Genomic DNA, 23,260 nt, shown 5'->3' on the forward strand with positions numbered 1-23,260 from the left:
AGAGACCCGGGGCCTACGGAGCGGGCCGAGACCAAGTCCCAGGGCGCAGAGGAGCCGAGGGCGGCGCAGTGAACGTCGCAGGTGTCACTCGGGGCGCAGGGAGTGCGGTTGTCTTGGTTTGCTTTAAAATAAGGCTAGAGTGTCCCCGGCAGGTCGCCGTCACGAGACGCAACCCGCCCTCCCCAGCGTCGGCCGCGTATCCCCCCCCCACTCACTCCCAACCCGCACCCCCAACCCGCGCGCCTGCCGCTGCCACCCGGCCGGGTCCGGAGAGCCTCCCCTCCCTCCCGGGGCGCCGCGCCTGCGCAGGACGCCCGAGGAGAGCAGCTCCCCAGAATGGTCCCACCTGCAGCTTAGCCTGACAGGAAGACCTAGTCACGGGGTGAGTTGTTTTTGTCTTTTTTTTTTTTAAAACTAATAATAATCTTCCCATTAGGGAGCTGCTTTACTATTGTTGTTGTTATTATTAAATTTTGTCTGTCCTGGGGCTTGAACTCAGGGCCTGAGCTCTCAGCTTTAAAATATATATATATATATATATATATATATATATATATATATATATATATATAATTTATTTTTTCCAGTCCTGGGATTGAACTCAGAACCTGAGCACTCACCTTGGGCTCGCTCAAGGTTAGAGCTCTACCACTTGAGCCTCAGCACCACTTCCAGCTTTTTTTTTTTGTATGTGGTACCGAGGAATTGAACCAGGGTCTTCGTGCATGCTAGGCAAGCACTCTACCACTAAGCCAGACATTCCTAGCCCATTGCTCTGTCCTTTAACATGCACCAAAATAACTACAGCTGTATCTACCCCAGTCCAACAAAAACCTCCTTGTTTACCTTATGGAAAACAAATGGTAATATCCAACATTATTGTTCTCAGCTCGGGCCAACTAACCTGGGAACTCAGTAAGGTTATTGCTAAGAATCATCTTAAAGGCAAGTTGTGTGTCCTAAAAGGTCCTAGTTTTCCAAAGAGCTAACGTGACAGTACTGGGGTGTGGAGTCAATCCAAAGAAAAAAATTATTTTACATATGCTTGCTTAATATTCATGCCACAAATTTATCCTCATTCCTGCATCTTTGAAAGTCTAGGTTGTGGGAAAAGATGATTACTTTTCTTACCCCCCTTCTCCCCCATTTCTCTCTCTCTGATAGATTCAGCCACCTACTCTAGCAATATGAAGATCTCATTTGTGGAACCTGCCATTCTCCTGAATGCATTTGCTATGATGTTAACCATTCCTCTGGCGACACAATATGTATACAGGAGAATATGGGAAGAAACTGGCAACTACAGCTTTGTATCCAATAGCAATATTTCTGAGTGTGAGAAAAACAAAAGCAGCCCAATATTTGTCTTCCAGGAGGTAAGAAAATATCCCTAAAATATAGTCAATATAGGTTTGTAGAATAGGATCTGTAGAATATAAGTGGACCCAGCACCTGTTTATGATATTGACCATTCCTCTGACGACACAAGGATCACCATCAGATTGCCAAATCAAATGGCCTGTGTTGTCGTCACATTTGAACTTTCCTGACATCTTTATTATGTCTTCCTAGAATCCCCTTCTGATTAACACTAGTTTGTCTCCTTTTTCATAGAAAAAAAAAAAAATCTCAGCACAGCCAGACCCTAGGGGTTGACATTTGTAGTCAGGAGGCTGAGATCCGAGGAATTCAGTTTGAAGCCAGCCCAGGTGAAAATTCTGTGAAACTATTATCTCCAGTTAACTAGCAGAAAACCAGAAGTGTGGCTTAAATGATAAGAGTGCCACCCTTTCATGACAAGCCAACAAAGAGCACAAAGGCCCCATACTGGCCAAAAAAAAAAAAAAAAAGAAGAAACTCTCAGCACATTCATTTCCTCTGGGGTGGTTTCTTCTGGTCCTAAATTTTAAAAATGTTTGAATATTGAACAGAGTCTTCCTGGAATGATCTATGTGCTAGACCCATAGGAAGAAACATTAGCTTGAACTCTTTCCCATTCTTCGATGGTATCTATGTGTCCCATTTTTCAGAAACTCCAGGAAGTAGCCCATCAGCAAACATGAGGCTAGTGTCTTGTCAGTGGGCTGAAGAGGGATAGTATTTGTCACTCTTTATTTAGCGGTGACATCAAAGCTGCTTTAGGTCCCACATGTAGAGCTATTGTATAGATATGCAGAGTGAGAAGTGCTCTCTTTCTGTCTCAGGAAGTGGCAAATGTTTAGCTCAACATTATGAAAAGCCCCCGAGGCCCCTCCCCAAGTTTTGTATTTATTTATGACAGGTGGGACTTCATTCTCCTGGTGGTTGAAGCAGTGTTTGACAAAAGTCTACAGCTGTTTGAATGCAAAGATGCCATCCAAATTTAGGACCACTCTCCCCTACAAGACTTCAAAACACAAACCACGGAATTCTTCTCCTTGGGGCTGCTTTGTGATGGCCAGTGAGCGGCACACTGCTTTCCTAGTCACAGTGAGAAGAATTCAAGAGAACCGAGTCACCCCTTCTGCTTTGGAGAGGCCCGTGAAGGGGAGGAGTCTAAGAGGAGGGAAAGGCTGATGGCTCTTCCCAGGTGTGTTAGGTAGAAACTGTTGGGGCGAGACCCTGGCCTTACCTAGTCTATGAAAGTTATGTTTTCTTGGAAATGATTAATTCTGGGCAGCCGTAAAGACAGCAAAGTTCATATCTTGAATAAAGGCCAAGAAATGGCTAAGAGTTTCACCAAGCAATTTATCTTCCTTCAAAAAATACCTCCGCTTGCCCGAGGATCATGCTTTGAAACCAGCCCTACCAGTAAAGTCTGAGTTTCCTATCTCCAGTTAACCACTGGAAAACCAGAAATGGTGCATGGCACAAAATGTAGAGCAAAAAAACTCTGGGACAGCACCCAGGCCCCTGAGTTCAAGCCCCTGAGCGAGGAAAACAAAACAAAACAAACCACCCACCACTTGCCCTGTACACCGGAAGTGGTAAGGATGATGAGCTAAAGGTCAGCTTGGGTGAAGGACAAAGTTGGAGGCCAGAAACTAACAAGAAAAAAACAAAACCAAAAGAGTCTCATTTGAGTGGGAGTGTAGCTCAGTTATACAACTTACCTAGCATGTTCAAGGCTCTCTGTTGGATTCCCATCGTGAGGGCAGGGATGGCCATTACACATCACTTTTAGGAGTGAGAAGCTTGAACAGTCGCATCACTTCCGATCGATTCTGTGCCCTCTTCACCCGGCTCTAGGAACCATTGTCCCCTTTTTCTAGCGCTATGGCCCCCAGAAGAAAGGATGTGTGTGGCTGCTGTGAGGGACTGAGGGGGAAGTGTCTTGGTCCAGACAACTTGGTGGCCTCTGCCACTATATACGTGATGAGTCCCCATACCCCAATCCTAACCCAGCTTCTCATAGCCCCTGACTTCCCAGAGCAATGATCTCATTTGAAAGACGTTGGCCAAACTGAAGTTACTTTTTTTCTTGCTTACTATCTCAAATTAGATTAATAACTAAGAGACTTGACTTCTTTTTTGAGGGGGGGCAGTTCTAGGGCTTGAACTCAGGACCTGAGCACTGTCCTTGAGCTTTCTCAAGGCTAGTGCTCTACCACTTGAGCCATAGCACCACTTGTAGCATTTTCTGTGTATGTGGTTCTTGCATCTTAGGCAAGCACTCTACCACTAGGCCACACACCCAGCCTAGACTTATTCTTGACCTCTTCCCTTATTGTTAGTGCTCTTTGGACCTCTCAAACTAGGAAACTAGAAACCATTTCACCACCCATGTCTGGGCCAGGGCAGGGCCTCATAGTCCTTGACCCATCTATAAAGGTATAAGAACCACCATCACCTGCTTGCTTCCTTCTGCCCCCATTCTGCTCCCCAGAGATCTGGTTCCTCTGATCCCAACAGTCAATGGCTCCAGTTCTCTGAGCTTCTGTCTATTATCCAGCTCTGCTGGCTGGATTTTGGTCACAACCTCCTTAGGGGGTTGTGGACCATTCACAGAATCCTGGTTTACACAGAGCTGAGCTCTTTCTTATATTTGCCATTTTGAAAGTCCATTTTTTATGAAGGTCAATTTTCAATCTTACTTTACATAAATACATATTTAAATATATACATGCTCATAAATAACAATGTGGATGTAATCTCCAGGCTACCTGAGCAACTCCATTGTTCTCTTGGGCAACGGCTGCAGTGCCCTTGGCTAAGGAGCAAAGCAGTCAGGAATTCTAGGTAGACTTCCTTTGAATATTTCATTACCCCTTTACTCCTCTCCTTATATAACTCATTTTGAAGAAATGAATTGGTGATTAGAGTTTGTTCTTTTCAGGCATCTTGTAAGATGGAGACTCTGGGCTTAGGGATAACTCAGTAGAGCATGATGTTCTTACTCAGAAATTTATTTACAAACCCTGTAATAACTTATTGTGTATACGTGTGTGTGTATGTGTATGTATGTATATATATGAATTTATGGCCTAAGTGTTGTCCTTTTTACATGTAAGGCTAGTGCCCTACCATTTGAATCACACATTCATTTCCAATCTTTTTTTAGTTAATTAGAGATAAGAGCTCTCAGTCTTCTAAGTAGCTAGGATTATGGAAAGAGCCCCTGACACCCAACTCAGCAAATTTGTCATTAGGAAAAAAAAAATAGCATAGGATATTTCCTACTCAGTTGGAATTAATTTATACATATTACAAAATGGTGGCTTCTTCGAAGTTTATATTGCTAATAGTTACATAGCATATAACTAATGCTCCAGTTTAAACCATATACAACTTGTTTCTTGTGTCTTAACTGTGACTTCTGATAGAAGTTTTATCTTCAGTTCGTTCAGAAGGCTGGGGTCTGAGGATAATGGTTTGAGTCCTTGAGACTCTTTACCTCCAATTAACCAGCAAAAAGCCAGAAGAGGAGCTATGAATCAAGTGATAGAATACCAACCTTGAGCAAAAAGGCTGAGGGACAGCATCCTGGCCCTGAGTTCAAGCCCCATCACCAGTATGAATGTGCATGTGTACGCGCCTACGGGAGCACCTGTATTTGAAAATACAGATTCCAGATGAAGAGGTAGTCTGTGTATGAGGTAGGGTTAAATGGTAACAGAAAAAGGAGGACCAGATGCAGGTAGAGTAGAAATATGAAGAAGAACCAGAACATCTGGTTGAGAAGTAGATTCTATCTGCTTGTTCAATGTGTTCTTGGTGGCTGTTTCCATGGGAGATACGAGATGTTCTCAGGACGACTCTTCTAGTCAAAACAAGTTAGGTAAAACTGAGCACTGACTATATATGAGGGCCGTGTTCCAGAAGCCTGTGAACTAGGGACTGCTTCATTGTTCTCAAATGGAAAAACTATCAAGGTGAATCGTTTGGTGAGGTCCTATACAACTAGTAAGTGACAGAGCCCTGGTTATTTTAGTGGGCCTATTCTGGGGCCAGCATTATTCTCAGAGCTGGTGGATCAAGGTGAAGACAAAAAATAACCTGCCCTATGAAGGGTAGGTTGTAATAGAAAAGAAAAACATTTGGTTTTGTTTGCTTTTGGTGCTGGTAGTAGGGCTTGAACGCAGGGCCTTGAACCTTCTTTTGGCTTTATCCCTTACAGCTAGTGCTCTTCCACTTGAGCCACGCCTCCACTTTCATCTTTTTACAGGTTTATTTGAGAGGCTGTCTTTAAATTGACATTTAGATCTCAGCCTCCTGAGTAGCTAGGATTATAGCTGTGTCCCAGTGGAGCCTAGCTCAGTATTCATTTTTGTAATTCATAAATTTTTAGTCTGTTTGACAGACAGTGCATCAATGTATCCTTTGTGTGTATTTTAAGTAAACTTAGTGTCTCTCATTATGAAAATGGCATATATTCTGGGCTGGAGTGGTGGCGCACACCTGTAATCCCAGCTGCTTGGAGGCAGAGATAAGCCCAGGAAAAAGTTAGCATGAGACCTATCTGGAAAACAAAAAATTAAAAGCAAAAGGATTGGGAGTGTGGTTCAAGTAGTAGAACATCTGAGGAGTAGCAACACAAGGTTCCAAGTTCAGTCCCCCACACTAAAAAATGAAACACAATTTCTATCTCTTTTATTCTCTTGCTCTGTGTGTGTATGTGTGTGTGTGTGTGTGTGTGTGTGTGTGTGTGTGTGTGTGTGTCTGTCTGTCTGTCTGTCTGTCTGTCTCTCGGTCTCTGTTTCTCTCTGTGCTGGTACTGGGATTTGAAATCAAGGCCTAGGCACTTACTATCCTTTTTAATTCAAGGCTAGCATCATAAAACTTAAACCATAACACTGCTTTTGGCTTTTTTAGTGTTTAATTGGAGGTAAGAATTTCATAGGCTTTCCTGTCCTGGTTGGTTTTCTCAATCCACAGATCTTAACCTCCAGAGCAGGTAGATGTGAGCAACTGGTGCCCAGTATTTATCTTCATATGAATTCAAGACTGCAGTACACATGGTACTTAGCTCACTATGGATGAAGTTTAAGCTGGATAAGAACCTCCATATTCCAGATACTCCACATCCATGATGGATGATAATACCAAGGAAAGTATAGACCATAATATTTGTGTGTATGTATGCGTGTGTGTATATATATATATTACTAGTCCTGGGGCTTGACCTCAGAGACTGAGCTCTGTCCTTGAGCTTTGTGTTGAAGGCTAGAGCTCTACCATTTGTGCCACAGATGCTCTACTTCTAGCCATTTTAGTAGCTTATTGGAGATAAGAGTCTCACAAACTTACCTGCCTGGGCTGGCTTAGAACAGTGATCCTCAAATTGCAGCCTCCTTAGCAGATAGGATTATAGGCATGAGTCATGAATGCCTAGCTAAGACCATGATATTTTTTATACACATTGTATAACCCTTTGTAAACCACTGTCTTCTTTTCTTTCTCTTGCAGGAAGTCCAGAAAAAAATGTCTCTTTTTAATCTGCAGATGGACATAAGTGGGTTAATTCCTGGTCTGGTGTCAACATTCATGCTTTTGTCAAGCAGTGATAGCTACGGAAGAAAACTGCCAATGGTTTTATCCTCTTTTGGTTCTCTGGCCACCAGCATTTGGCTCTGCTTGCTTTCCCATTTCGCCTTCCCATACCAGCTTCTGATTGCATCTACTTTCATTGGTGCTCTTTGTGGCAACTATACCACATTTTGGGGAGCTTGTTTTGCCTATATAGTGGATCAGTGTAAAGAACAGAAACAAAAAACAATCCGAATTGCCATTATTGACTTTCTGCTTGGAGTTGTTTCTGGACTCTCGGGACTGTCGTCCGGCTATTTTATTAGAGAATTGGGTTTTACCTGGTCATTTTTCATTTCTGCTGTCGTTCTTACTGTGAACTTGACCTATATTTTATTTTTCCTCAGTGAGCCAACGAAAGAATCTTTATGTCCAAACATTACTATGTCCTGTGGTGAAAGACTTAAAGATCTATTTTACCGAGCTTACCTACTTTTTAAAAACCGTCCTGGTAAACAACGATCTTTGCTCTGTTTATTAATCTTTATCACAGTCATTTACTTTTTTGTCATAATAGGCATCTCCCCAATATTTTTACTTTATGAACTGGCTTCTCCACTTTGTTGGGATGAAGTTCTTATAGGCTACGGGTCTGCTCTAGGAAGTGCCTCTTTTTTGAGTAGTTTTCTAGGAATATGGGCCTTTTCTTATTGCATGGAAGACATTTACATCACGTTTATTGGAATCCTTACCACCATGGTAGGAATGGTTATGACTGCCTTTGCCAGATCCACACTGCTCATGTTTTTAGGTGAGTTATAAATAATCTCAGAGTTTTGTTGGTATGAGATAAATTCAGTGTGTCAAGAGAGAAAATATAGCATAGGCTCTCTACTTAACCCACACTTATTTGGTGAAAAGTGGAAAGCTAGTTTGTACAAAGCAATAAGCTGAAAGTCACATTTACTCAGGGGCTGGGGGTAAGGATACAATTCACTGAATAACCAGTATCTTTCCCAATTTGTATATTTGCCCAAATCTGTTTTGAGGGATACTCTACAATTTGGTTCCTCAATATAGCTTCTGCTAAAGCAAACAGTTCTTAAGTTGCTGCTCATAAGATCCATTTCCCTAAAACTATTTAAGGACAATTACATAAAACAGACCCAAAAGACTGAAAAGAAAAATTCAAGCTGGGTAGAGTGGTTGATCCTGTAATCCTAGCTATGTAGGAGACAGATATTGGAGGACTGCCGTTTAAGGTCGGCTCAGCAAGAAAGATTATAAGACTCTGTGCCTGCCCAACTCAGCTACATGGTTCCCACAAGCAGGAAGTTTCTGGCCCTGGCTAGCCCAGTGGGTTGGGAAAAAAACCCAAAAAACAAACAAAAAGCCCTGCCTTGAAAATGCACTGGCCCTTTACAGTTCTGATCTACCCTGATTTGATTATTGATCCTGTCATTTCCCTCACAGTCAGAGTGCCGTTCCTGTTCACTTTTATGCCCCTCTCTATGCTGCGGTCAATGTTGTCAAAAGTGGTTCGTTCTACTGAACAAGGTGAGTTTAATCTATCTAAGGAATATAATGAATGTGCCAATTCAGACCTGGGTATGATCCATGTGTGATACATGCCTGCAAGCCCAAAGCTCTGGAGGGTGAGGCAGAAGGACTGCAAATTTGAGACTGCATAATGAATTCCAGGCTGCAGCGAAAACTTCCTTCAAAACAAAGAATTTTTTAGTATCTGAATTATATCTCAGTAAAACCATTAGAATTTCTTTCTGCTTTGATTATGAGAGCAGACATGAATGCTAAGATGTACAGCTTATTTTTGCTTAGCTTTGCTTTAGTTTTATAAAGACTTCTTTGTTCCTCTTCAGTCCAAGAAAACACAAAGATTTACATGAATCATGTTGTCCAAAACATGTACTGCAATTTATCATGGAAAAATAAACTTAGACAAGAAAGGGCTAAGCAAGAAGACTTGAGAATCTGCCGTAAGCAGAAAGCATGTGGAGCACAGGCTGAGAAAGGCAAACTAGAAATACTCACACAAAATTGTATAGCTAGTGATGATCTGTGACTTGAGCTGTGGCTCAAGTGCAAGATTGCCAGCCTTGAGTGAAAAAGCCAAGTGAGAACACTAGGCCTTGAGTTCAGGCCCAGTCCTGACACAAAAATGAAGGCATGAATGAGTGGTCAGCCTGTCTTTGGGAGGTCTTGGGTTTTAGACCTGAGAACCATTTCTGTCTGAGGTGAGCGAGGAATGTGCATGCAATCACTGTATGCTTCTTGAACTATGATGATCAGCTTCCTTTTCTAGTTCTGTGTAGAAGCCAGTATGAGACCCCAGAGCCTCCCTCACTGGTTAGATGCCCCTCACAGAGGCTGAGTGAGCAGGGAAGACCTATGTAGCACCACCTTGTGGCACAAACCTTTTCCAGAGCACAGTGAACTTAACTGGATGAGTCACACTGAAGACCAGGGGTGACTGGACTTTCAGGTCATGCTGCAGGGAGGGATATGGCGTGAACCTGCAGCTGTCACTCCTGCTGCAGCTGAGAGGAAGAAGGAAATGATTTCTTTTCTTAGTGTGTGAACTAGTTGACTCACACCTGTCCTCCTGGCTACTCAGGAGGCTGAGGTATGAGGATCTCAAGATGGACTTTCCTGCCCAAAGCTAAGAAAGTCCATGAGCCTCTTATGTCCAATTAAACAAAAAAAAACAAAAAACAAAGAAGTACAGCTGTGGCTCAAGTGCCACCAGCTTTGAGTCAGAAAGCTAAAGGACAGCGCCCTAGCTCTGAGTCCAAGTCTCAGTACTTGCATATATGCACATACATATACACACATACACACACAGAGGGTCTCAGCAGCCTATCCTATTAACACAGCATGTCATTGAAGGTCCCAGGGATGGTGGGCATTAGAAGTAAGTGTAGCTTGGTCTCCGGAGGAGAAACTGCTGGGGCCTTTTCCTCTTTTCCTGCAGACAAGACCCAGGCAAGCTCTGTCACCATCTCTTCATCCGCCGAGTGGTTACTGACTGACTTTTCAGGAATCCTGAGGAACTAGCTTCATTCACCAAGTCTGACTTGTTTTTTCTTATTTTTCAGTTATCCTTTTTTCTCTCTCCACATTTCTGCCCTGAACAGGTGCACTGTTTGCTTGTATTGCTGTTTTAGAAACACTTAGTGGAGCTGCCTCCGTTTCTACTTACAATGGGGTTTATTCAGCCACCGTGGCTTGGTTCCCAGGGTTCATTTTTCTGCTGTCTGCTGGTCTGTTAATCATTCCGGCCATCAGTCTATGGTATGTAATCATTTCTAATCATTTTATAAAAGCTAGATTAAGTGAATTTCCTAATTCCACTCATTAAGTGACATTCATGACTGATCTAATTATTTCTTCTAAAACCCTATATTAACTGGGTGCTGGTAGCTCAGGCCTGTGATCTTAGCTACACAGAAGGCAGAGATTGGGCCGGGAGTTTGGCCTAGTGGTTAAAGTGCTTGCCTAGCATGCATGAAGACCCGGGTTTGATTCCTCCATACCACATACATAGAAAAAAGCTGGAAGTGGTGCTGAGGCTCAAGTGGTAGAGCTCTAGCCTTGAGAAAGTCCAAGGACAGTGCTCAGGCCCTGAGCTCAAGCCCAGGACTGGCAAAAAAAAAATTTAAAAAAAAAGCAGAGATCTAGAGGATCACAGTTTGAAGCTAGCCTGGGCAAAAATGTCTTGAGGACTCTAGTTGCAATTTAAAAAGCCAAAAGTATGACTGGAGGTATGACTCAAGTGGTAAAGCACCAGTCATGAGCAAGCAAGGTGGGTGATGGCTCAAGATCCTGAGTTCAAGCCCTGATATAAGCAAAAATAAATAAAACTATCCTAGCTGAATCCCAGTCCTTCATGCATCCTTATAAGCTTATCTACCTCAGAGGATGGGTGAGCTACCCAGGCAGAAAAGTCCGGTAGTTCCATTTCTAAAATAGCCAGCAAAAAACAGGGCTGGAAATATGGCTCAAGGGGTAGAATATCAGCAGATAAGCAAGCCAAGCAAACCCAAGGCCCTTAGTCCAAACCCTAGTACTGGCAAAAAAAATAAATACTATAATCATATGTAATATATATAATTAACCACTACATGTGTGTAATATATATGTATATATGCAATATATACATATATATTATACATATATGTCACATGTGGTTAATTTTATCTTTTATGTATTATGTATTATATAATTTATCCCATTATGACCAGATTAAAGATATCTTTCAAATAACGCTGTTAATAATAGGCAATGTGGATAGGCTTTTTTTTTTTTAATTTTTTTGCCAGTCCTGGGGCTTGAACTTGGAGTTTGAGCACTGTCTTAGGCTTTCTCAAGACAAGAGCTCTACCACTTGAGCCATAGCACCACTTCTGGCATTTTCTGTGTACATAGTACCAAGGAATCAAACTTGGGTCTTTATGCATGTTAGGCAAGTATTCTACCACTAGGCCAAACTCCTGGCCCATGAATAGGCTTTTGTTTCTTAACTCTATTTGCACAACACTTTTAAAAATCAAATTCATACTGTTTTAATTTTTTCCAAATGTCCTTGCCAGTGGTAGTTTTAGTCATAACTATTTTGTGAGGACTCCACAAATTAGACAGAGGATAGACAAGAGAAGTTAGGAATTCAGGTGACAAAAATATAGATTCTGTATTATTTCCAGAATTCTGTGCATGAGTCAACTAGATTCGAAATGCCAGGATGCCTGCTATGCGTAATTTGCATAAACTGTTAAGTCATGTAACCATGGGAATAGTGGATTATTTACCTGGTGACTTCATCTCTGTTTTACCATCTTGTTTGCAGTGTTATCAGATGCCTCCACTGGGAGGAGGAAAGCTATACACTTCTCATACAGGAAGAACCTACTGGCCACACATCAGATGGATGACTGTACACATTTCTGCACACAACATGACCTCTGAAGAGTACAAACTGACTTTCAATTCAGTGCTTTAATCATGATCAACATTACATATTCTTTCTCCTAAACTGAACTGGCAGAGAAACAGCATACAATTTGGCTCCTTCTGGTACTATGTACTTTGAGCACTTTATGTTCCTAGTGCAATGCGTTTGCAATACTTCTGGACTCAAGGAAAACTGAAACTGAAAGGCTGAAAGAACAATTAAGAAACTGTGGCAAAGTCAAAAGCAATAATTTCACCAACATACGTATTTATCCTACACTGAAGCCAAGGAGAAGTCTTTATCTCAGTTTCACATCTGTAAAATAGGTTTCTGACATTGCTCAGGAATTTAGAAGGCATAATGAAAATTACAGTGAATAAGTCACTGATCCAAAAAACGTTTCAGATATTTATAATTCTCATACTTGAGTAATGGTTTCTTTTATAGAGTTCATCAAGCAGTATTGATGGTTAAGACATTGAAAGAATACAAAATCCTTACAAGAGAAGCACTTTAAAGAATACATATGTTTCATTTGGCAGGTATGATCATATTTTTTTATGTAACACAAAGGGCGGTGGGTGAGTTGATAAATAAAATTGTCATAAAGAAAATTTAAAAGCTGAGCAAACAGCTAGTGGTAGAGTGCTTGCCTAGCATGCATGAAGACCCGGGTTCGATTTCTTGGTACCACATACTTAGAAAAAGCCGGAAGTGGTGCTGAGGCTCAAGTGGTAGAGCTCTAGCCTTGAGAAAAATCCAAGGACAATACTCAGGCCCTGAGCTTAAGCCCAGGACTGGCAAAAAAAAAAAAAAAATGAGCAAACAGCTCATCATGGTGAGAAATAACTAGTATCACAGAGCTAGAATTTATTTTCTACATCTGTAGAAGGATGAACATATTCTACAAACCCTGGCTAGGAATTCTACCACTCATATTTCTTTACCCTTTCCATACTTTTCTTACTGTGTGGGGAAGGACATTTCTAAAACACAGGTCTTATATTCTACAAGTAAAAATTTCCATCACCCTGACACCATTAATCCTAGCTACTCAGGAGGCTGAGATCTGTGGATCACAGTTCCAAGTTAGCCCAGGTAGGAAAGTTTGTGAGACTCTTATCTCCAATAAATTACTCAGAAAATACTGGAAGTAGGGAAGTGGAGGCTGTGGTTCAAGGAGCAGGGCTGTAGCCTTGTGCTGACAAGCTCCAGGGACAGCACCCAGGCCCAGAGCTCAAGCCCCGTGACTGACCAAAAATTAAAAAAAACAAAAAACAAACAAAAAACTGGAAGTAGGGCTTTGGCTCAAGTGGCAAAAGAAACTCAGGGACAGTGCCCAGGCTCAGAGTTCAAGACCCAAAGCCAGACAAAAAAAAAAAAAAAAAAAAGGAAAGGAAGGAAGGAAAGACAGAAAGAAAGGAAAAGAATTTTCAATAGCTGTCACCCAAAGAACTATGATCAAGCAATGGCAATCTGACTTCTCCCTGCCCTCAGATTCACTCTAGCCAGGAAAGACCATGCTGTATTGTACCTCCATATCTGTTTATACACTCTTATTTATCCTTCCCCCACCTTCCAATTAAAACTGAAGTCTCAGACAAAACATTGTTTTTTTTGTCTGTGTCACCAGGGTCCTTAACACATCACTAATTCTCAAACACTGCAGGGACCACATAGTTCTGTACCTTGGCCTGGATTTTCAGTTGTCCTGGAATTGTTCCCCTCACCTGACAGTTATTTCCTTTGGGCAAGGTCAATCTCTGGTTACTCATCATATGCTCAATAAATGGATCCAAACTAAGGGACTATAAAAGACACATTTAATGCCTTATAAAAAATAACCATTAAAAAAAATAACCATTGCTGCCAGGTGTGGTGGCTCACGCCTATAATCCTAGCTATTCAGGAGGCTGAGACCGGAGGATAACAGTTCAAAGCCAGCCCTGAGACTCTTATCTCCAATTAACCACTAGAAAACCAGAAGTGTCCCTGTGGCTCATGAGCAGGGCGGTAGCCTTGAGCTGAAGAACTCAGGGAGAGTACCCAGGTCCAGAGGTAGGGTGGTAACCTTGAGATGAAGAGCTCAGGGACTGTAACCAGGCCCAGAGTTCAAGCTCCATGACTGACCGACAAAAAAAATAAATAAATAAAGCTGGGTGTGGTAGCTCATGCCTGTAATTCTACCTACCCAGAAGGCTGAGCTCTGAGGATCAAAGTTCAAAGCCAGCTGGGGCACAAAAGGACCAGAAACTCTTATCTCCAATCCTCTCGAAAACAGGAAGTAGGGCTTGGCTCAAGGGTAGGGGGGTAGCCTTGAGCGGAAGAGCTCAGGGACAGTGCCCAGGCAGAGTTCAAGCCCCATTACTCCCCCCCTCCCCCTGCCCCCCCCAAATATATATATATATTAAATAACTATTGCTATCATGCATTAAGCCAGCCCTACAAACAAATTGAAAATTATGTTATGCCATGTGTTTTAAGTTAATTTATTTTATAGGTTCTTCAATACCTTCTACTTAAAGTGACAGGGTCCAGAGTAAGATGCAAGTTGTCACATCCCATGGCAGCAGACCAAAATGAACAGCTATTCTCATACTAAACTTTCTCTAGAAGTTCTAAGCCAAGACTGTGGCACTGTAGATTTGATTATACAAAAATACCACCAACATGCTGACAGGTAAAGAATGAGCCGAGTCCGGAGTCTGGACTGCCAAGGGAGAGTCTCAAAGCCCCGAGTCTAAAGAGGGTTCTAAACACCTACACAGCTCTGTAACTCAACACAGTTGCTTCTTGGAAATCTCACCTTTGGGCCTAATTGGTATGATCACAGCAAATCCAGAATCCAGGATGGCAGACTCTAACCTGGAAACCACACCAGTTTAGAAAATCAATTTGAAATCTTGAAAATGAAAAATTCGATAACTCAGAAAAAAATAATTAAAAACTTAACAGAGTGGAACAATGTAAAAAACAGACTATAAAGGCTTGAAGGTGAAGTACAGGAATTAAGACACTGATACAGAGAAAAATACCAAGAAAGTACAAATGGAACATGCAAAACCTCTGGTACACAGAAGACCAACCCTATGAATCAGGCATCAAAGAAGAGAATCAAACTAAAGGCACAGGTGACACACTCAATGAAATAATACCTGAAAATTTCCCTGGTCTTGAGTCAGGAGACTTTTTGGACTCTAAAACAAGTAAGATCAAAGAATCTCCCTAACACATATTATAGAAGACACTAAATATCCAGAAAATGTTATTTATGTAGAACAAGTTCTACATAAAGGCAACCCATCAGTACAACAAAAAAAAATTCTCAAAAAGGAAAGCATATTCCAAGTCTTTAAAGAAGAGGATGACAAATGCAACTATGGAGATACAGGGGTAAGGCTGTCAGCCATCTATAGTTTGGAACCACCTTCATGTCACTGTGGTGCATACAAAAGTTCACAAATCACTGGCGACCTCTGGCATCTCAGCTTCAGATGTTAATTTTGATCTTGTATGCTATTAAAACCATGCCAGTCTTCTTGAGTTATTTTGAGTTTAGAGTCACCTTACATCAGATAGTAGGTCGATATTCTAAAAGCACATTTACAATAGTCCTGTGTGTGCACCTTCCTGGCTTCCTTTTAGCTAGAAACTGGCAATGTTCCCCAAATTCTTTCTGCATGTTAAGTTTCTTTGGAGCCAGCTTCCAGGAGAATGCTGGGCTCCTATGGGGAGTGGAAACAAAGAGGGCTGGGGCAAGGAAGGAACTGGATCTATACGGTAAAATCACCCCTTTTACGAAAGATTGTCTTAATGGCAAAAGACAGATCCTCCTTCTAAGCACAGAAAAGAGCTTCTCAGCCTGTTTCCACAGCTTAATTGGATTCTTACCTATCTACTCAATGCTCCACTTTCCACACAGAAGACCTGGCAGGGCAGTGATTGCAACGCCTGTGCTGACTGGAGCTCAGATGCAGGTTTGTGTTGCGAGATCTGTTCACTGCTATAGGTTGTTTGGGGAGTTGGGCTTGCTAGATGCTTGCTTTAAATCCCCCGATGTTGTTAAAAGCATCTACTTCTGACGCTTTTCGTCTAGCTGCCCAGAACTTGGCTCTAATGGGGTCCTACGGTTTCATGTGACTGGATAGGATAACTGTTTTATAACTGCCTACCAGAGACAGCCAGATTTCTTACCTAGAGCCACTGCCTGACCCAGCTCAGTCACATAGCAAATCCATCAGTGTCTCGGGCACTTTGTGTCCTTTACACTAACTGCCTAATGCCAATAAGTCATCCAGAGAGCCAGAGTGCAAGCTGTAAACATGTATATTTCAAGCATAAAACTGGGATGATAGATACTAGAGGCTCATACCTGGCAGCAGATGACAAAAGCAATCAGAAGCTAACAGTTCCACAGATAAAGCGAAGGACACAAGACAGTGATGGCACAGAAAGAGAGCACTCAAAGAATTCTTTATTATTTTTTTTCCACCAGTACTGGGGACTGAACTTGAGACCTGAGCACTGTCCCAGGACTTTCCTCAAGGCTACCACTTGAGACACAGCACCACTTATGGCTTTTTCTATGTATGTGGCACTGAGAAATCAAACCCAAGTCTTCATGCGTGCTAGATAAGCAATCTACCACTAGGCCAAACTCCCGGCCCCTAAGAGAGCACTCTTGTATGTGCCACTGGTGAAGCCATGCACTGGCCTCCTCCTATCTTTTCTCAGGGGTCTAATCCCAGGAGAGATCTGGCTGACCTAGGTAACAAATCTGCCCTTCCCTGGGGCCAGGAGCAGACAATGAAGCCAATGTGTCTCTTCTAATAGTAGAGGGAGACAGACACCCTCCCTGAGAGCATACATAATAGAGTTTCAGCTATTTGTCACTGATATCCAGGGGGCTAGAATTTCTGCTAGGAAGAAACCCCAGAGAGCCAAAAAGACAAATGAGCCCTACAAAGTGGAAAGTGAAATAGAGGAGAATGGAATCAGATGGCTTACGTTGCCTAGTTTCCTCCCAAAGCTAAGCCCCAGAGATATTCAGGGTTGTTGTTCGAAGAAGAGATTGGAAGATCATGATTAGAGGTCAAGGAGAGGAAAAAAGTTGCAAGATTCCACCCCACCCCCACATCTCAAGTAACAACTGGCTGAAGTTGTAGATACCTGTCATCCCAGCTACATGGGAGGATGAGATCAGGAAGATCACAATTCCAGGCCAGTCTAGCAAAACCTTTACAAGATTCTGTCTCAACAACAAAAGCTGAATATAGGGTCATGTGGCTGCTACTCCAAGTATGGAACTATGGCAGTAAGCAATAAATTGGAGGATTGTGGTCAGACAAAAAGCAGAACTGCATCTTTAAAATAATCAGAGCAAGCTGGGTGCCAGTGGCTCATGCCTGTAATCCTAGCTCTCAGGAGGCTGAGATCTATGGGTCACAGTTCAAACCCAGCCCGGGCACAAAAGTCCGTGAGATTCTTATCTCCAATTAACCACCAGAAAACCGGAATTGGTGCTGTGGCTCAAATGGTAGAGTGCTAGCCTTGAGCTGACTGTACCCAGGCCCAGAGTTTAAGGGGTTGAAGATCTGACTCAAGGGATGGAGCAGCTGCCTAGCATGCAGCCCTGAGCTCAAACCTCTCTATCACAGAAATTAAATAAAGAAATGTTACATTTAGATCATCAAAAGGACAGTAGTAGAAGATTATAAAGCAAGTACCCATGAATCCAAAAGGAGAAATGTGAGCAACTTGACTTTACAAAAAGAAAAAAAAGAATGTCAATCAGTAATAGTAGAAATGGCTGGGTGTGGTGCCTCATGCCTGTAATCCTAGCTACTCAGGAGGCTGAGATCTGAGTTTTGCAGTTCAAAGCCAGCCCAGGCAGAAACATCCATGAGACTCTTCTAATTAATCACACACACACACACACACACACACACACACACAACTTGGAAGTAGAGCTGTGGTTCAAATGGTACAGCACAAGCCTTGAGCAAAAGGAGCTCAGAGACAGTGCCCAGGCCCTAGGTTCAAGAACCAGAACTGGCACAAGAAAAAAACAAAAAGTAAAAATAATCCTGTCTTGGTCTTCATTGTCATAAGGATTCAGAAAAAAGATAAGTTCCTGGGGAAGAAGAATATACAAAGTCCCTATTTATTACTGTACAGGTCATTTATTAATTACAGAAGGAAAATTACTTTTACAATAGAGAGGTCCTGGGTCCATTGCCTATTAACTGACCACAAGTACCATGGAAGGTGGATAACATGTGACTCCTGTGGGATACAAATCTGGAGTACACAGGGATCTTTGTGGACTTCCTGTCAAAAGTGCTGATGCTGAATCTGCTCATGAGGAAATAAGACAGCATGTTAACAATCAGTGAATCTGCAGGAAGGTGATGGGAGTGCTCTTTCCGATCACTATCATTTACATCAAAAAGTTGGAGACCCCTGTTAGGTGTTGTAAGATTTCTACATATTACAGAAAATACCAACAGAGATATGTGTTAAGTTAAAATCAATTCTTCTCTGTGAAAAGGAGAGGCAACATTAAAACAGCATCCTACCTAATCCTGCCTTGACCTAAAGCTATATCCTCTACGTGACCCACATTTTGTCACAGCAAGGAACAATGTAGTTGCTTTCCTGTCTCCAGAAGGTCATGATCCAGAGAAGCCCGAAGACAAAGTACAGCTGACAAAGCACATTTACTAGTTCCAGAAATAAATCCAAGATTTGGAAGCATACTGTAAACTTTGCCCCCTCTAAAAGTTTTTACATCTCTTACAATATTTTTTAGGACTGAAAGAAAAAAGGACTATGTGGAAAGACTATTTGAGTAGTCTATATTCTCTCTTTAGAATTTAGGAACCTATAATAAAGCAAATTAAAAGTACAGGTTCTTAACTATTTGTTGTACATCAAAAACTTAAATGTAAAGTTTTAAAATCATGAATCAGTTAAGTCCAGTGAAGTATTTTGGGGAATTTTGTCTTATTAAAACTAGTCAGGTTGGGTACTGGTAGCTCACAATTATAATCGTAGCTACTCAAAGGACTGAGATCTGAGAATCACAGTTCAAAGCCAGCCCAGGCAGTAAGAAGATTCATTTTTAGTTATCCACAAAAAAAAAAAAAAAAAAAAAAAAAAAAAAAAAAAAAACAACCTGGAAGTGGAGCTGTCAAGGAGTAAGAACACTAGCCTTGACACAAAAGTTCAGAGACAGCCCCAAGATCAACACACACAGACACATAGACACACAGACACACACACCAGCCAGTTTTCATATACTTAGCCAATTGGATATTTCAATGAAGGATTATATACCACATAAACCCTCCATTTTCTGTTAGTATTTCACTTGTTCAGATCACCTGCACCTGCATTCTTAAGCATTTGCAATTAGAATAATAATACAATACAAAGAGTACTGGATTGTACATGTTACCTCTCCTCCTGCAGAGGATAACAGCTACAACACAGAACTGAACAGTGATATGCCTGTTAGCAGGATTCTGTAGATGGAGGAGTAAAGGAATACATTTGGTGAGACATTTCTTGGTGTGACAACCCTCCAACACTTCCACTTGGTAAAACACTGGTTCTTTTGTTCTCATTTATAAGACATTAAGTTATATGCATATTATGCATTACTTTATTTTTTAGTTCAGTGTTAGCAAATTTTAATCAAGCACCGATATCGTCTTGGAATTTTCATCTCCCCTCACCTCAGGAAAGGGGTTGGAAATTGAGTTAATTATGTCACTGTGTGATGAAACCTCTATTAAAAAAAATCTCAGAAAGATGGGGTTCAAAACTTCATCTTGGAGCTGGTAGCTCTTGCTTATAACCCTAGCTACTCAGGAGACTGAGATCTGAAGATCTCAGCTTGAAAAACAGCCTAACCTGACAAATCCTATAAACTCTTCTCTCCAATTAACTAGCAAAAAGCCAGAAATGGAGCAGCTTAGAAAAGGCCAGAAGTGGAGGTGTGACCCAAGTTTGCCAACTTCACTTCAGAGAGAAGGAAATCAAGGATCTTACAACATTCTGCAGGGTGTCACGAACATTTATAACATGTGACTTTCAAATGATGCCTAATGTGAAGGCACTTTGTGGAACAGAGTCCACTGACCTGGGGTGTCTGATGCCAACTCCACAGACATACGTGGAACAGCGTAAGAGTATAGAATTCCTGTCAGTATCTGCTGGAGGACTGCTTCTAACCTTGTAGTTGAGTGTGAGTAGAGCTGGAGAAAACTGTCTGCCAACTTTTTCCATTAGATCAGACTCCAACCTATGGAAGACTTCAAAGACTGGTATTTCAGAATAGTGGCAAGGAAAATCATAAATTAATTCTCCATTTAGAAAAATCACATCTGAAGAGCTGGGCAGTACATCAGAGACCTGCAACTGACATTTGAAGAAACTGGAATCATCTCCCACTGCCAAACAAGCACTAGCCTGCAGATTAAAGGCTACAAGTAAACCTCAAGTAGAGTGACCACCGCTAATGGGCTGCTAAAAAAAAAAAAAAAAAAGGCAAAGCAAGGAAAGAAAGTTTATAAATCCATCTCTGGAGGGTCTCAACCCTAAAGAGCTTTTTTCTTCTTCTTCTTCTTTTTTTGCCAGTCTTGGGCTTGAGCTCAGGGCCTGAGCACTGTCCTTGGACTTTTCTCAAGGCTAGAGGCTCTACCACTTGAGCCTCAGCACCACTCCGGCTTTTTTCTATGTATGTGGTACTGAGGAATTGAACCCGGACCTTTGTGCATGCTAGGCAAGCACTCTACCACTAGGCCAAACTCCCGGCCCCCTAAAGAGCTTTTTGAGTTCCTATGATCTACTCAAGACTAGTCCTATTAGAATTTCAGATCCTGAAAGGAAGTTGCTCCCAAAGTCTGCCAGATGATTCTTCTATGTGTTTAGGAATACCATAGACATAAATAGGAGGAAGGTAAAGAGAAAACTAGTAAGCATTTGAGGCCAGCTTGAGTTTCATCAGCTTAATTTTAATTATATTCTAAAACCTAAGTGCCAGTGATTGTATATAGATTCTCTTCTTTAATACTTGTTAAACATGACATTTAAAATATGATATAAAAATCCATGTATAATCTTTCATTAAAAAATATTGAAATGGGGGGTGGAAGAGCTAGAGGTGTGGAAGTGGCTTATGTGATAGTGTGCCTGCCCTAAATTCAATCCCCAGTATGGAGAGGAAAAGAAAGGAGTAAAGGTCCACCAGAAAGCACCATTTAAGATGATCAGTTCCTAAATTTAATCAATGAAATCTTTCCCCTCCATATAACTAGTATTTGCCAATTAAAGCATATCAATTTTCTTTCTGTCTCTTCCTTTCTTTTCTCTTTCTTTGTTTCTTTCTTTCAGCTCAAGGCGACAGCCCAACCCCTTGCACAGCACCAACTCCCATTTTCTAGTGGTTAATTGGAGAAAGAGTCCCACATTCTTTAGTGCCTGGGCTGGCTTTGAACTTCAATCCTCAGATCTCAGCCTCCTAAGTAGCTTGGATTACAGATGTGAGCTACCTCGCCCTAGCTCAAAAAGACTTTTAAAGTGTCATTTATTTCAAGGTTTACCAGTCGGTGCTAATAGTCTAAGTGAGGTTACATTGTAGTTGGAGGGAGCAAATTATAGATGCAGACAACTTTATAATATCCATTTGTAATTTTTTCATCATACAGAAGGCTATTGTTTATATTAGAATCATTTCCCTTTAGTGTGTCTTCAAATTGTCAATGACATCAACTTTCCTGCACTCTTTAGGCAGCTTAGCTGCATTCCTGTTTTCTAGCCACTAGATGCCAGTAGCAATCACCCTGAAAGCTGTGACACCAAAACTGTGCAATAAAAAATGTTATATACATGGTAGAATTTTACTCATCCACTAAAAATAGTGGTATCTGTAAAGAAACAGCAAGATTTGGAAAATATTATATTAGGTGAACTAGGTTAGGAACAGACAGAGGTTGCATGGTTTCTCTTATATAAGGTTGCTAGAATCAGCCTATAAACTATAAGTAAACACTTTGGGAGATATGCAGGTGGTTAAAAATGTATTAACTGAAGTAGGGTAGATAAAAGGGAGAAGTATAATTCCTTAGAAAGGTTAAGTCAAAGCCCAACAAAATAAACACCAGGAAATGGGTACTTGAAAGTAGTGGGGATATAGAGTGGATGAAGCCAAGGGAGATGGGTAAAGGAATGAAGAGGGAAAGAAAACAATCATGAATTCAATGTATCTACTACAAAATATTTTAAAAGGGTTGGTTATGTTGAAAAGGGTGACATTGATCAAGATGCATTATATTCATAAACTGCTTTGTTAAGTGGCAACTCTTTCATACAACTACTTAATGTTTAAAAATAATTTTTAAAAAACTGAGCCAAAGCTGAGTGCAGTGGGTCTCACCTGTAATCTTAGCTTCTCAGGAGGCTGAGATCTGAGGATGAAGGTTCAAATCCAACCTGGGCACAAAAGACTCCTATCTCCAATTAACCTCTAGAAAACGGGAAGTGGGGCTTGGCTCAAGGATAGGGCGGTATCCTTGAGCTGAAGAGAGCTCAGAGACTATGCCCAGGCCCAGGGGTAAGGTGCTAGCCTTAAGCTAAAGAGGTCAAGGACAGTGCCCAGGTTGAGTTCAAGCCCCATGACCCACAAAACAAACAAACAAACAAACAAAAACTGAGCCAATAAAAATATCTCTAAATAGACTGGGAATTTGGCCTAGTGGTGGAGTGCTTGCCTAGCATGCACGAAGACCGGGGCTCAATTCCTCAGTACCACATACATAGAAAAAAGCCGAAGTGGTGCTGAGGCTCAAGTGGTAGAGCTCTAGCCTTGAGAAAGTCCAAGGACAGTGCTCAGACCCTGAGCTCAAGCCCAGGACTGGTAAAAAAAAAAAAAAAAAAATCCTAAATAATAATCAGGTTATATTTAGAATCAGTAAGAGAACCCATTCACTAATTTTCTAAAACCCTTTAGATTTATATATGCTGGCTCCGGTAAACAACATTTTATAATAAAGAAAAAACCAGATGAAGGTGGTGGCACTTGTCTATTATTCTTCACTCAGGAAGAAGAGATTGGAAGATAGTAAGTTTCAGGCCAGACTCTATCACCCCCCCTCCCCGGAAAAAAAAAATGAATGAAAGAAAGAAAAAAGAAAAAAAGGGAAGGGGTTAAAACCCAGAAAAGTTGTTTTGCTATAAATGAGGAGCTTCAAAACTATCTCCATTTAGGCTTCCAACTATTTCATGACAACATATCACCATCAACCAGATGTTCAACAGTGTGAAATGATCCCAGATACAGAC

The 23,260-nt window shown here is 41.4% G+C and overlaps 1 protein-coding gene across 2 annotated transcripts; it reads left to right on the top strand.

Annotated features, from left to right (window-relative positions):
* Positions 1 to 1,166: 1,166 nt before the first annotated feature.
* Positions 1,167 to 12,621, top strand: Slc46a3 (solute carrier family 46 member 3). Of its 2 annotated transcripts, none has more exons than XM_090342327.1 (5): positions 1,167 to 1,376; positions 6,886 to 7,756; positions 8,419 to 8,502; positions 10,101 to 10,257; positions 11,810 to 12,621. In XM_090342327.1, exons 1-5 carry the CDS (start codon positions 1,188 to 1,190, stop codon positions 11,892 to 11,894), a joined length of 1,386 nt encoding a protein of 461 aa, XP_090198453.1. In that variant the 5' UTR covers positions 1,167 to 1,187; the 3' UTR covers positions 11,895 to 12,621. The 2 variants fall into 2 exon arrangements, with proteins under 2 accessions (XP_090198453.1, XP_090198452.1); XM_090342326.1 differs by lacking the exon at positions 1,167 to 1,376 and adding an exon at positions 2,418 to 2,569.
* Positions 12,622 to 23,260: the final 10,639 nt, after the last annotated feature.

The sequence above is a fragment of the Megascapheus bottae genome, chromosome 11, assembly GCF_031878675.1.
Source record: "Megascapheus bottae isolate mThoBot1 chromosome 11, mThoBot2.hap1, whole genome shotgun sequence".
NCBI classification, from domain to species: Eukaryota; Metazoa; Chordata; class Mammalia; order Rodentia; family Geomyidae; genus Megascapheus; species Megascapheus bottae.

What these genes read in the sequence shown, in the direction of transcription:
- Slc46a3 (XM_090342327.1), top strand. Translation starts at nt 1,188, where the DNA reads ATGAAGATCTCATTTGTGGAACCTGCCATTCTCCTGAATGCATTTGCT. An exon ending in CAATATTTGTCTTCCAGGAG is followed by an intron (nt 1,377 to 6,885) that starts GTAAGAAAATAT and finishes TTTCTCTTGCAG; the next exon opens with GAAGTCCAGAAAAAAATGTC. An exon ending in GGTTCGTTCTACTGAACAAG is followed by an intron (nt 8,503 to 10,100) that starts GTGAGTTTAATC and finishes TGCCCTGAACAG; the next exon opens with GTGCACTGTTTGCTTGTATT.